General features: G+C 34.6%; 2 protein-coding genes across 3 annotated transcripts; both read right to left on the reverse strand.

Annotated features, from left to right (window-relative positions):
* Nucleotides 1-86: 86 nt before the first annotated feature.
* Nucleotides 87-2,003, reverse strand: LOC134232236 (methylmalonic aciduria type A homolog, mitochondrial-like; the record flags this gene model as incomplete). Its single annotated transcript, XM_062714188.1, has 3 exons — nucleotides 1,979-2,003; nucleotides 357-850; nucleotides 87-209 (listed from the first exon to the last, which is right to left on the reverse strand). Coding segments are annotated over exons 2-3 (574 nt in total), but the record flags the coding sequence as incomplete, so codon positions are not given.
* A 6,602-nt stretch (nucleotides 2,004-8,605) lies between these two features.
* Nucleotides 8,606-11,930, reverse strand: LOC134232255 (vacuolar ATPase assembly integral membrane protein VMA21-like). Of its 2 annotated transcripts, none has more exons than XM_062714216.1 (3): nucleotides 11,870-11,930; nucleotides 11,214-11,332; nucleotides 8,606-9,516 (listed from the first exon to the last, which is right to left on the reverse strand). In XM_062714216.1, exons 1-3 carry the CDS (start codon nucleotides 11,890-11,892, stop codon nucleotides 9,374-9,376), a joined length of 285 nt encoding a protein of 94 aa, XP_062570200.1. In that variant the 5' UTR covers nucleotides 11,893-11,930; the 3' UTR covers nucleotides 8,606-9,373. The 2 variants fall into 2 exon arrangements, with proteins under 2 accessions (XP_062570200.1, XP_062570201.1); XM_062714217.1 differs by lacking the exon at nucleotides 11,870-11,930 and adding an exon at nucleotides 11,765-11,802.
* Between the last annotated feature and the right edge of the window lie 1,061 nt (nucleotides 11,931-12,991).

Genomic DNA, 12,991 nt, shown 5'->3' on the forward strand with positions numbered 1-12,991 from the left:
AACCTATAAAGAACTTGCACCCACTCCTGATGAGAAAGGATCAACTGCTAAGATATCAACTCTGTGATTATCATAAATGAACTCACCCCCACTGCGTGATGAGGAGGGATCAACTGCTAAGACAGCAACTCTGTGATCCCTTTCTGTAAGGAACTTTCCAAATGTTTCAATAAATGTGCTCTTCCCAGCCCCAGGTGGTCCAGAAAGTCCTAGAAAAGAAAAAGAATTAATCAAAAATTTCTTTTCTCATCATAAATAACAATTTAAATGTGCATCTTTCTTAATCAAAAGAGTTTGTTTGATAAAAAAAAAACTCTTGGTAAAAAAAAAAAGAGAGACTCTGAGATATTACTCACCTATTCTAAAAGTTGGTGGACCTTTCATAGAATGAACTCCAACCATCTTTTGATCATGTAGAATTAGGTTCAGTAATGCTTTGGCTTGAACTTTCTTCTTTGGGTTGCTAGTCTCTATAAGAGTTATTGCTCTTGCTAAACTCCCCCTATTCTGACTTTTCAGTCCTTTGAAAATGTTTTGAACATATTCATCAGGTTCTATAATTAATCCCTTTTCCACAGATTCTGCTTGTAGTAAAGATGAACATGATATAAAAATGTTTCTTGAGCTGTTTTTGAAACATTTTAAAGAACAACTTCTATCATTTCCTCTGCAGCCTTTGTTAAAAATATGCCTATTAACATTTGTGAAGGAGTGTTTCCATCTTATGGTTGTTGATGCAGGCATCCACCAAATCTTGTTAACATACTTCCAAGTTAACATCGTGGCTCCACTTCTCACACTTGTCATCAATATCAATTAAGATCATCGAAACATCATGGTTTCCATCCACCTGCATTTAAAAATCAAACAAAGTATTATATCTCGCCACATTTAATTTAATTTATTAATCATAGTAGGGAGCAGCATAAAGTGTTACCCAGAAAATAAGCTCAATACACAAACAGGTAAGGATGGAGAAAGTCTTAATTTAAATTTGCATATTAGACAATTTCATTTTTAAGTAAACTTCTGCCAGAATTTTTGTATTGGAGGACTGTATATGTAAAGGCTTCTTGTTTTGTGTAGATTTAGTTGTTCAAAAAAGATTTAATGAAACAAAAAATAAAAATAAAAGCAATAGCATGTATTCTTCAATGTTTTTCATTTAAAAAAACACACAAGCTAGGCCTACTTGTATTTAATTACAGAAATAAAATTACAAACAAGTTCATGTGACATTGCAGTCTAGATTGTATTTCATGTGGTAAAAAGTGTGAAGAGGTGCAGCAACAAATTAAACCATTACAACTTGTGCAAGCTCTGTTTGTTCTTTAATGTTCCTCTTGAGAATTTTTCACTATGAATTGAACTGAATGAAGAAACAAACCACCACTTGCCCGATGACTGCGATGAGGGCACTGAGCAGTGATCAGTGCTTTTTCTTGTCATCACCTCCTCTGACATGAGACCTTGATTTAGAGATCTTATCCAAAGGAACCGATCTCTACCTCCGGTAGTCGATTCGAACCCGGGATCTCAAGATCAGATCCATACTTAGGGCACATGCTCTACTAACCACTGCACCATGCAGCACGCAGGTGACAAGTGTAAGCTATGTAAAGTTTTTTTTTTATTGTACAACTGCATTTGCCCTAATGGCCACACAATAAGTATAATGAGTATTCTCAAAATTAAAATAACACAACTAATTCTATAGAAGGTAGAAAATACAATTCAAAGGGTATTTCGTTTGTGCAAGACTCATGGTCTGCAAATTAAACTGAAGTTTCCCTTAAATAATCCATAAGTCGTTAAATTAGCCAAATATCGAAAAATTCTACCTCCTCTGTATATGATTTATAAATGTGTATTTTATATGTAGGGTGTAGAATTTCTCGATATTTGGCTAATTTAGCGACTTATTGATAAAAATTCAGGTGCCTGTGAATAATCGAGTAAATTTCAAAACTTTTCTCACATTGATTACCATTGATTACTTTTATAAAAATACCTTTGTTTCCCCTAACGCGACCGACCCAATTAAATCGCGCCGACTGAAAAGATTTTTTAAATAAGATGATTCAAAAAAAAATTTATTGTCAACCAAGTTTTATAAAATACAATTTCATAAAAGTATCACTTTTTATCAGAAAGGCCGACATTGTACTACTGCGATTTTCAAGCATTTGATGGAAACAAAATAGCGCCCAGATGTGATTACAGAGAAGTAGTTCTTCATAAAACAATGGCGATGTCTCAATCTTTTGCCTTTAGCTAACTAGAATTCTTCACTCTTTAAACAATTTGATAATAAAATTTACCATGACTAATTAAGAGTATTTCGGAGGTTTTTTGGTGTCTCTACTATGATGTGAGTGAATAAATTTTCGAAAGGGACGGTAAACAACGAACAAACAATTCTGTCTGTTGAATTTCAGGTACGTAATACATGGAAAGGCCAGCCTCATGAGCAGATGAGGGGCCCACCTAGTGAACACATCATTCAATTTCACTGCATTTTATTTAATTTGAGTTTTGATCTAATAAACAATTCATCTATGTTCCTATGTTTACTATATGCCATTATGGAATCATAGGAGCTGTTGTAAATATGTCTGCATATTCATCGTGATAAATATAATTTAGTTGTACTTTTTCATGCCTTTATTTACGGGTTAAACTTCGTGACTATGACATTGTTTTATATAGCATTTTTATCATTTGTAGATTCGGTTTGGTTCATTTAAATATTGTTTAAATACTCTTTCCAAATAGTTTTGAAATCATAATTCAGCTTCCTGAGACGTCCAGTGTATTTTTCTTTAATTAGGCCCATGAAGATTGGTTGTTTCTTGGCTTTTAATCCCTTCGAGATTTGTTGGGACTACATTTGAACATTTCCCCATTGCTCCAAATTTAGACGTACTACGCACTTTTTTGCCATTAAGCAGTGGGGATCTTTTTGAGCCAGCATCTTCTGCGACACTGACATAAGTTTTTATGGTCCCTTTTGAAGGACCGTTTTCAACGTTCCTCATTGGTATTTGAACCTGCGACTTAAAATTAGCCACTTACGTCTTAACTCCAAAGCAAAATGCTCTAGAACCACTGCAAATCTCATGGCCCTCAAAGAAGAACATTGACTGTCTATAAGCACTGGAGGATGATTGAAGGTTTGAAAAAATAAACTCGAATGTCCAGTCTTTGCGTATTTAAGAATCTTGTCTTTTTGTAATTCGATTTATATAAATGTACTCTGGCGTGAGATATTTCATAAGTTCATCTAAATTACAGTTGTGAATGAATTAATCATGAATTTTGCTTTTAAATGGCATATGTATGATACTTAGCATTTTGTTCACAAATCACTTTCTTTTGTACTTTTCTTATTTATAAATGTAATTTTCCATTAAATTTTAGAATGTATTTTCAAAGCTGCTGTCAGAAAATAAAATTGTTTACCTACCTACCGACCCAACTTGAGAATTTGGGTCGGGTTAGGGGAAACAAAGATATTTTTAATTCCGGCCGAGGGGGTTATTTTTAAACTTTACTTGTGGTACAGAAATATTTCAAATTGACCAAAAGCAAATTAATGTAAAAATATTGTTGTTGTTGTATGGTAAAAAGCTGGCAAATTTTAGGATTTGATCAATAATGTAAATACAGGGATTTATAAGATGTCATATAATTTTTAATTCTGGCAAAATTGGAAATATACAGCTTATGTCATTTCTATCTGTTACAATCAAAACATTCAGCGACAGACAATGAAATGGGCGGGTATAATGCGACGCGGACGTGGGGAAAACATCGGATTGAAATTGCAGATCGAAATTCATTTTCAATCCAGCTCAAGCTGTAAATTTTTCAAAGAAAATTTTCCATGTCTGATCCAAAAATCACCGGTTTATCATTTAAAACACAAATGCATTCATTGTTTTGAAGTTCAAATTAAAACAATTTTTTTTAACTTATAATTTTAAGAACGCAAAAGATCATAAAAGACAAAAATTATTAATTACACAAAAGGAGATTTTTGATTCTAAAAAATTGGGGGGGGGTAAAAAATATATAGGTCAGATCATGGCTTAACATGACAATATATTTTATTTCGTAGGATTATAAGACCCTTGCATGAGTTTTATACTTATTCTCACTAAAAACTGTTGGACAACTTTATTTAAAAATCGTTCAGCCCCCCTCCCCCCACACCCTTCACCAACATAAATATATACATACGGTATATTTACCCAACAGAAATGAAATATTTGTTCCTAGGTTATAAATTTATTTAAAACACTGCACAAAAAAATTCAAACTGTACCAAAATTGAAATTATTTGTCTTCTGGGTCAATCAGTAATAATGTGCCTTCTAGCGTAGCTAAGGTGGATTGAAAATGAATTTCGATCTGCAATTTCAATCCGATGTTTTCCCCACGTCCGCGTCGAATTGCACCCGCCTATTTCATTGTCTATCGCTGAATGTTCTGATTGTAACAGATAGAAATGACGTAAGCTGTATATTTCCAATTTTGCAAGTTAATGTTCCGCGGTCTTATGTATATACGATATGTAAGGACCTTGACCAAAGATCAGTCAGAAAAAGTTTAAGGTCACTGACTGAAAAGGTACAGTATTATTAGCTCATTTTAGCCGTTTAAAAGGGCTCAAGTGAGCTTTTCAGAAAAATAAAGAAATTAGAATTTGTCGGTCGTTGTTGTTGTCGTCGTTGTAAACTTTTCATAATTTTCTATCTAGTCCTTCAAAAACCACTGGGCCAATTTCAAAGAAACTTGGCACAGATATATAAATAAAGTGAAGGGGACTTATTGACAGGTTCAAAAAGGGCCAACCCTTTTCCAAGGGGAGATAATCATGAATTTGTTAAAAATTAATGGCATTTTTAAAAAATCTTATTCTCCAGATTTTCCCCTTTGGCCAGGAAAGATGAAACTCATGTGGAAGCATCCTCAGAAATTAGTGTAGATTCAAGTTTGTTTAAATCATGACCCCCGAAGGGCAAGGGTGGGGCCAAAATGGAGGCAAAGTTTTACATAGGAATATATAGGAAAAATCTTTAAAAATTTTATTCCAGAACCACTGGGCCAGGACAAGATGAAACTCATGTAGAATCATCCTCAGGTAGTGTAGATTCAAGTTTGTTCAAATCATGACCCCCAGTGCAAGGGTGGGGCCAAAATGGCCGACCCAAGTTTTACATATGAATATATATAGGGAAAATCTTTAAAAATCTTCTTCTCGAGAACCACTGGGCCAGGAATGATGAAACTCATGTGGAATCATCCTCAGGTAGTGTAGATTCAAGTTTGTTCAAATCATGACCCCCGGGGCAAGGGTGGGGCCAAAATTGCCTGTTTGACTTTTGTTTTACATAGGAATATATAGGAAAAATCTTTAAAAATCTTCTTCTCCAGAACCACTGGGCCAGGAAAGATGAAACTCATGTGGAAGCATCCTCAGGTAGTATAGATTCAAGTTTGTTCATAATCATGACCCCCGGGGCAAGGGTGGGGCCAAAATGGCCGTACCCTTGTTTTACATAAATATATTGGCAAAATCTTCTTCTCCAGAACCACTGGGCCAGGAAAGATGAAACTCATGTGGAATCATCCTCAGGTAGTGTAGATTCAAGTTTGTTCAAATCATGACCCCCGGGGCAAGGGTGGGGCCAAAATGGCCGACCCTTGTTTTACATAGGAATATATAGGAAAAATCTTTAAAAATCTTCTTCTCGAGAATCACTGGGCCAGGAAAGATGAAACTCATGTGGAATCATCCTCAGGTAGTGTAGATTCAAGTTTGTTCAATCATGATCCCCGGGGCAACGGTGGGGCCAAAATGGCCACCCAAGTTTTACATAGGAATATATAGGAAAAATCTTTAAAAATCTTCTTCTCGAGAACCACTGGGCCAGGAATGATGAAACTCATGTGGAATCATCCTCAGGTAGAGCAGATTTAAGTTTGTTCAAATCATGACCCCCGGGGCAACGGTGGGGCCAAAACGGCCGACCCAAGTTTTACATAGGAATATATAGGAAAAATCTTTAAAAATCTTCTTCTCGAGAATCACTGGGCCAGGAAAGATGAAACTCATGTGGAATCATCCTCAGGTAGTGTAGATTCAAGTTTGTTCAAATCATGATCCCCGGGGCAACGGTGGGGCCAAAATGGCCGACCCAAGTTTTACATAGGAATATATAGGAAAAATCTTTAAAAATCTTCTTCTCGAGAACCACTGGGCCAGGAAAGATGAAACTCATGTGGAAGCATCCTCAGGTAGTATAGATTCAAATTTGTTCAAATCATGACCCCCGGGGCAACGGTGGGGCCAAAACGGCCGACCCAAGTTTTACATAGGAATATATAGGAAAAATCGTTAAAAATCTTCTTCTCCAGAACCACTGGGCCAGGAAAGATGAAACTCATGTGGAATCATCCTCAGGTAGTGTAGATTCAAGTTTGTTCAAATCATGACCCCCGGGGCAACGGTGGGGCCAAAATGGCCGACCCAAGTTTTACATAGGAATATATAGGAAAAATCTTTAAAAATCTTCTTCTCGAGAACCACTGGGCCAGGAAAAATGAAACTCATGTGGAAGCATCCTCAGGTAGTATAGATTCAAGTTTGTTCAAATCATGACCCGCGGGGCAACGGTGGGGCCAAAATGGCCGACCCAAGTTTTACATAGGAATATATAGGAAAAATCTTTAAAAATCTTCTCCAGAACCACTGGGCCAGGAAAGATGAAACTCATGTGGAATCATCCTCAGGTAGTGTAGATTCAAGTTTGTTCAAAACATGACCCACGGGGCAAGGGTGGGGCCAAAATGGCTGACCCAAGTTTTACATAGGAATATATAGGAAAAATCTTTAAAAATCTTCCAGAACCACTATGCCAGGAAAGATGAAACTCATGTGGAATCATCCTCAGGTAGTGTAGATTCAAGTTTGTTCAAATCATGACCCCCGGGGCAAGGGTGGGGCCAAAATGGCCGACCCAAGTTTTACATAGGAATATATAGGAAAAATCTTTAAAAATCTTCTTCTCGAGAACCACTGGGCCAGGAAAGATGAAACTAATGTGGAATCATCCTCAGGTAGTGTAGATTCAAGTTTGTTCAAATCATGACCCCCGGGGCAAGGGTGGGGCCAAAATGGCCGACCCTTGTTTTACATAGGAATATATTAGGAAAATCTTTAAAAATCTTCTTCTCAAGAACCACTGGGCCAGGAAAGATGAAACTCATGTGGAATCATCCTCAGGTAGTGTAGATTCAAGTTTGTTCAAATCATGACCCCCGGGGCTAGGGTGGGGCCAAAATGGCCAACCCAAGTTTTACATAGGGATAAATAGGGAAACCTTTTAAAATCTTCTTTTCAAGTACTTCAAAGCTATGATTAGTGATATTTATATGGAATCATCCTCAGGTAGTGTAGATTCTAATTTGTTCAAATGATGAACGCCTGGAGGGGGGGATAAATTCAAGCCCGATATGCTCAGGTGAGCGCTGTGGCCCCTGGGCCTCTTGGTTTTTTTTTATTTTCCATGCAAAAACTTTGGCATTGAAATGTAATCACTGGAAGCTCATACTTGGTGTAAAGATTGCTTATCAGATCAAAGGGTGTGCGTTAACCTTGACCCAAGCTTTAAGGTCATTTTGGAAAGTTCTAGGTCACTGGCAAAAAAAAAGTTTGAAATCTTTATCCAGGATTTAACTTTGCAATGGAGAATCATTGGAAGCATGCTTGGTACAGAGAATGCTTTCGATACAAGGGTAAGTTGAGACCTTTACTCAAGGTCATTACGGCAAGTTCAAAGTCACTGATAGAAAAAAATATAACTTTTGTATGGTTTTTATTTTATTATCATTTTTATTTTTATTTATTGAAAATAAACAAATAATAACACTAATGTAATTTTAAACTTAAATCATTGAAATTCTAGTGATATCTGACATTCAAATGTAATAAAAAAGTAAATAATTGTAGTCTTATTTTAATATTTACATGTTTATTCAAACACTTAAGGTCAAGATCAAGTAAATGGAAGGTGCCTACAGATTTTTCAAATTTAAGAAATCAATTCGTTTAATGATGCTTTATAACATAAGCTTGGTCAAAATAGGTGTTTTGGGGCATAATTTGTAGAAAAATAAGATGTAAAACCATATTTTAAACTGTCATTTCATTGAAAAATTAAGAAAACCAGTATTGAAAAATGGGAGTTTTTTCCATATCAGACAAAGAAAATGTATCCAGATTGCCTACAGTTTTTCTGAAAACGGTTATTTGTATGTTCTTAGTCTCTACTTTAAAATAATGTTAAATTTAAGATGGTATCGGGACTACTTTTCATGTGATTTCAAATTGAATTCCATGAAAATACTTAATTTTCTACATATTTCTATTAGAGCCGTAAAGTACAGGAAAAAGAAAGTTGAAAGTGATTATGACGTCATAACGGATTTAGCTCTGAAAAGTTATTCCAAAGTCATTTACTATATCTTGACCTTAATGTTTAGAAAGGTTTCATATTGGTGTAAAATACTTGCATGTAAATAATCAAAGTTAAAAATGATATACATGTTCCTCTTATTTAAAAAAGAAATGGAAGGCAAATATCTTCATACTATGGAATGTACATTTTAAAACAAAACAGATGAAGCAGCAAACTGAGTGCATTTCAATACTTAGGTTTCATTGGCATCACACAAAGTGAATCAAAACATGAGAAGAGATGCTCACACATTTACAAATGTAAAGATATCTCACCAATATTTCAACAACCCATAATTGCTCTGTCCACATAAATAAGAAGCATAAAAAAATGCATGGATTTTAAAAATGTAACTAGCAACCAGAGTAATAAGAAGTTGTGCTTGGTTTCATTTATCAATTATTTTGAACACACATAGAACAGTTAATATTCTGTGTATATTGACAATGTCATGTATATGTACAAATCAATACAAAGCAATTTAACATTTAGTTGTGTGATTTCTTTCAAGTTTAAAAATTGAAACGTCTACTTTTGCTATTATTCATCAATGTATTTTTAATTAACTACATGTAATAAAATTGAATTGGACTGTCTAGCACACATATTTTTTTGAGACTACAAGATTCTGTAACATTCATATAATACAGGTTACATTTTATTATTCCCAAAAATGTACAATTAATCAAAAACAAAAACCATAATCAATATTGCACATACAATAATTGTTCAATCATCATTCTTTCATCTACATACATACATGTAAATATATACTTAGCATGTACAAATCTACCCCTTCATATCTAACAAATAATACAGATGTATGATAACTTGTAAGAACAATCTTCCTAGTCTGCCTTGAGATCTGAAGGCTTTGAAGTGTCCTCTGTAAATGCTGTGTACAAGAAAAGTCCTAGAATAATATGCACTGTTCCTATGGCAACAAACGCTGCATAGAAAGAGCTGTCTTGGCTGGAAATTCCCATGATTCCTAAATTAAGTCAGATCAAGGGTCAGAATATTTTCTATTTCTCCCTGCATTTAAATCTGATAGAAAATCTAAAACTAGACCATGTTTGGTTTTTTATTTAATATTGTTGCATGGTAAAAGGAATTTATTTACATGTTCACTGTATATTGTTCAGTCTGTTTGTTGAAAAGATTACTAATACCTTAAGGTTATCCCATTTCTCAATGTAAACTAAGACCGCGGAACATTATCTGGCAAGATTGGAAATAAACAGCTTAGAAATACGTCATTTCTATCTGTTACAATCAAAACATTAAATGATAGAAAATGAAATGGATGGGTACAATTTGAAGCAGACAGCCGAGAAAAAATTGGATTGTAATTCTAGTTTGAAATTCATTTTCAATCCACCTGAGCTGTTTTCAAAAGCAAAGGGTGAATGTATGATCCAACAGACAAATAATTTCAATTCTCAAATATGATGGTTGAAATTTATATTGATATGAGTTTAGAGACTATAAAATAATCTTAAGGACACTGGTAAAAGTCATAAAAGATATATACCGGTATTATTTTTTCAGGAGATGGCCATTTGATTCTAGTAGGGGGGCTGTCAAAAATTGTTGAGTTAGATCATGCTTTGAACCAATTCATTTTTAGGATGAGGCCATCCTTTAAAAATTGTTTGTTTGGAATTGCCGCCTGAAGGGTTTCAGACACAGGAGGGAGGGAGGGAAATTATTTTATTTTTTTAAATTGAAGATAAATTTTAAATTTTTGATAAAAATCTTAGTAAACAGTAAATACATTTTCTGACTTTTAAAAAATGTATCTACCATCAACAAAAAATCCTAATATTACATAGATCTGACACTATATTTCGGTGTTTTGTATTTTGTATGGTGCATGTGATACATGAATAATGGGCAAATAAATTGATTAAATAAAAAAAAATCTTCCAACTTTTGGTCAATAAAATATTTTCAGGAGAGGGCATTTCAATGAGGCGGGAGGCAATTCCAAACAAATAATAATTTTATTTTGGCCTGACAGGAGCCTTTTTTAGTTTTGTCTTCAATGAAAAATGTTTGACAACTTTCTTAAATTATTTATTTTCATGATCGTTACCCCACCCCCCCCCCCCACCCCCCACCTCCCCAGGGTACAAACAGAAATCAAATATTTTCCCTTCATATATTTCTTTAAAACGCTGGACAGAAAATTCTGATTTATGTATATTAAACTACACTGAAATTGAAATTATTTGTCTTCTGGGTCAATCAGTAATAATGTGCCTTCTAGTGTACATGTAACTGCAGTGGATTGAAAATGAATTTCAAACTAGAGTTTCAATCCATTGTTTTCTCGGCCTTCCACCGAGATTAATTATTGTAGGTTTCATTTAAGGCTACATACATGTATATATTACATGAAATATGTCGGTAATCCAAGCGTAAAACAACGCACATGCAATGCTACCGCTTTTGAGGTCTGAATCTCCCTATTTTTCATCACAATAGGTTAACATGTATGCTTCCACGTCAACCTCAAATTGTACCCGCCCATTTCATTGTCTATCATTAAATGTTTTGATTGTTACATATAGAAATGACGTAAGCTGCGTTTTTCCAATCTTGCCAGTTAATGTTCCGAATTCTTAAAATCAAAGGTCGAATTAATTGAAAGACTTAGTAAAACATATTTGATGATGATTTTACCTTGAAAGAACATGCTTTTGGAAAAGAAATACAAGAAGACTGGGAAGAAGATCATGGATAAGCTAAAAAGGATCATAGTCTTCATCACACTGTTTGTCCGTGCCTCGTCGCCCATTATCCTACATAAGAAAACCAATGAATTATTATGGGTATAGTTCACAGGTTCAGAAAAGCATTGAATTATGGTTATACTTTACAAGTAATGAAAACAAATGCATTATGGTTACCATCTTAAAAGTTGTGAACAGGTAGTAAATGGTTGACAAATGCATGTGATGCATTTAACTTAATTTAATTATAAAGAGTTCTAAAAGGTTTGTTGATTTATTTAATCATAAGGGTAGTGATTTACAAGAAAACATTAAAAAAGAGATAAACAGTTTTATCAAGTTATTTTGAATAACACAATAAATCTACAATAACATAGCTAAGTCAAGCTTTACAACTAAAAATTAAGAGATTGAGCTGGATCTGGTAAACATGCTTATCACCTTATTAATTCGAATTTCCTCAATACTCTTTTAGTTTACCGCGATATTACTCAACTCTACCATTTAACATGATGACACAGCATTAAAACGAGTATTGGTATCAGTATATACACATTCCCCCCATTGTAAACTCGTAAAAATAATATGAAATTGATTCATAATCACCTGCTTCGAAGATCGTCCGCCATGTTTACTTAGATAACTCGTACAATGAATGGGTTTCCAGTTACTTCGCCCTAAAATGGACTCCCTCAAGTTATCAACGAAATCAGGGACCTATATATATACTAGTATATAGGTCCCTGACGAAATAGATTTTATTCGTGCAAATATTTATAAAATCAGGGACCTAACAAAATTTTGAGAAATATTTTAGATTAAATTTGAAACTAATTAACGATATATATATATAAATGTAACTGATATTATCACTTTGCATATTATAGAGTCACGTATACTCTATAATTATTTACATGAAAAATGAATATTTTACTCTTTGTAGAAGATGAAAAGTGTAGTTAATAACTCCATTCTTTGTTAGTTTTTAGTCAGCCCCCGGGCTGACTAGTTACGTTAGGATGAAACTTCAAGTGCGCTTGCGTTAATCGGAATTCTGGGGAAAAGATTTGCACAATTTTCTCCAACCAGAGGGCGTGCTTCTTCACGCACACTCACGACCTCAATCTATTTATAGACTGCATCAATTGTTCTTCGTCGTCCTCGACGAAAATTAATGACATAGATTGTTCAGCCTTTAGATGTGATATTTGTCAGTTTTTAAATGATACTAAATGATACTATGAAAATATTTCAATGCTTTAATATTTTAATAGAAGATTCCCTCAATCGCCATTGCAAGCCGAAGATTTAAATTGTGTATTCCTCTGGATGCCTGATGCAAGACTCCCTCGACCTTGCATAAGACATGTACGGGTCGGAATTCACACAACAATACACTTGCCACAAAGGTCCCAAAATAGTGAAAAAAAGAAAGATCAATTTCTTTTCACTCTAATGATTGAAGATCTGAAAACATCAGAAGACCACTGTAAGACAGTAAATTCTTATGATTTACATGATGATAGACGTATAAGTGCCGCTTGTGCGTGCACGTGAACCGCGCCCACATGTGAGAAATTGACCACAGTGAAAATGCGATAGCTGAGAGAACTGTGCTGATTTATAGACAACCCCCCCCCCCCCCCCCGCAATGAAAGGAGAGGGGGGAGATGGATTCCAGCTTTTTAATCTAAAGTTTTGCTATGATGGTAGACATCATCATCAAAC

This window comes from Saccostrea cucullata, unplaced genomic scaffold, assembly GCF_032062105.1.
Source record: "Saccostrea cucullata isolate Sc308-1 unplaced genomic scaffold, CSIRO_AGI_Scuc_v1 ctg1143, whole genome shotgun sequence".
Classification (NCBI taxonomy): Eukaryota; Metazoa; Mollusca; class Bivalvia; order Ostreida; family Ostreidae; genus Saccostrea; species Saccostrea cuccullata.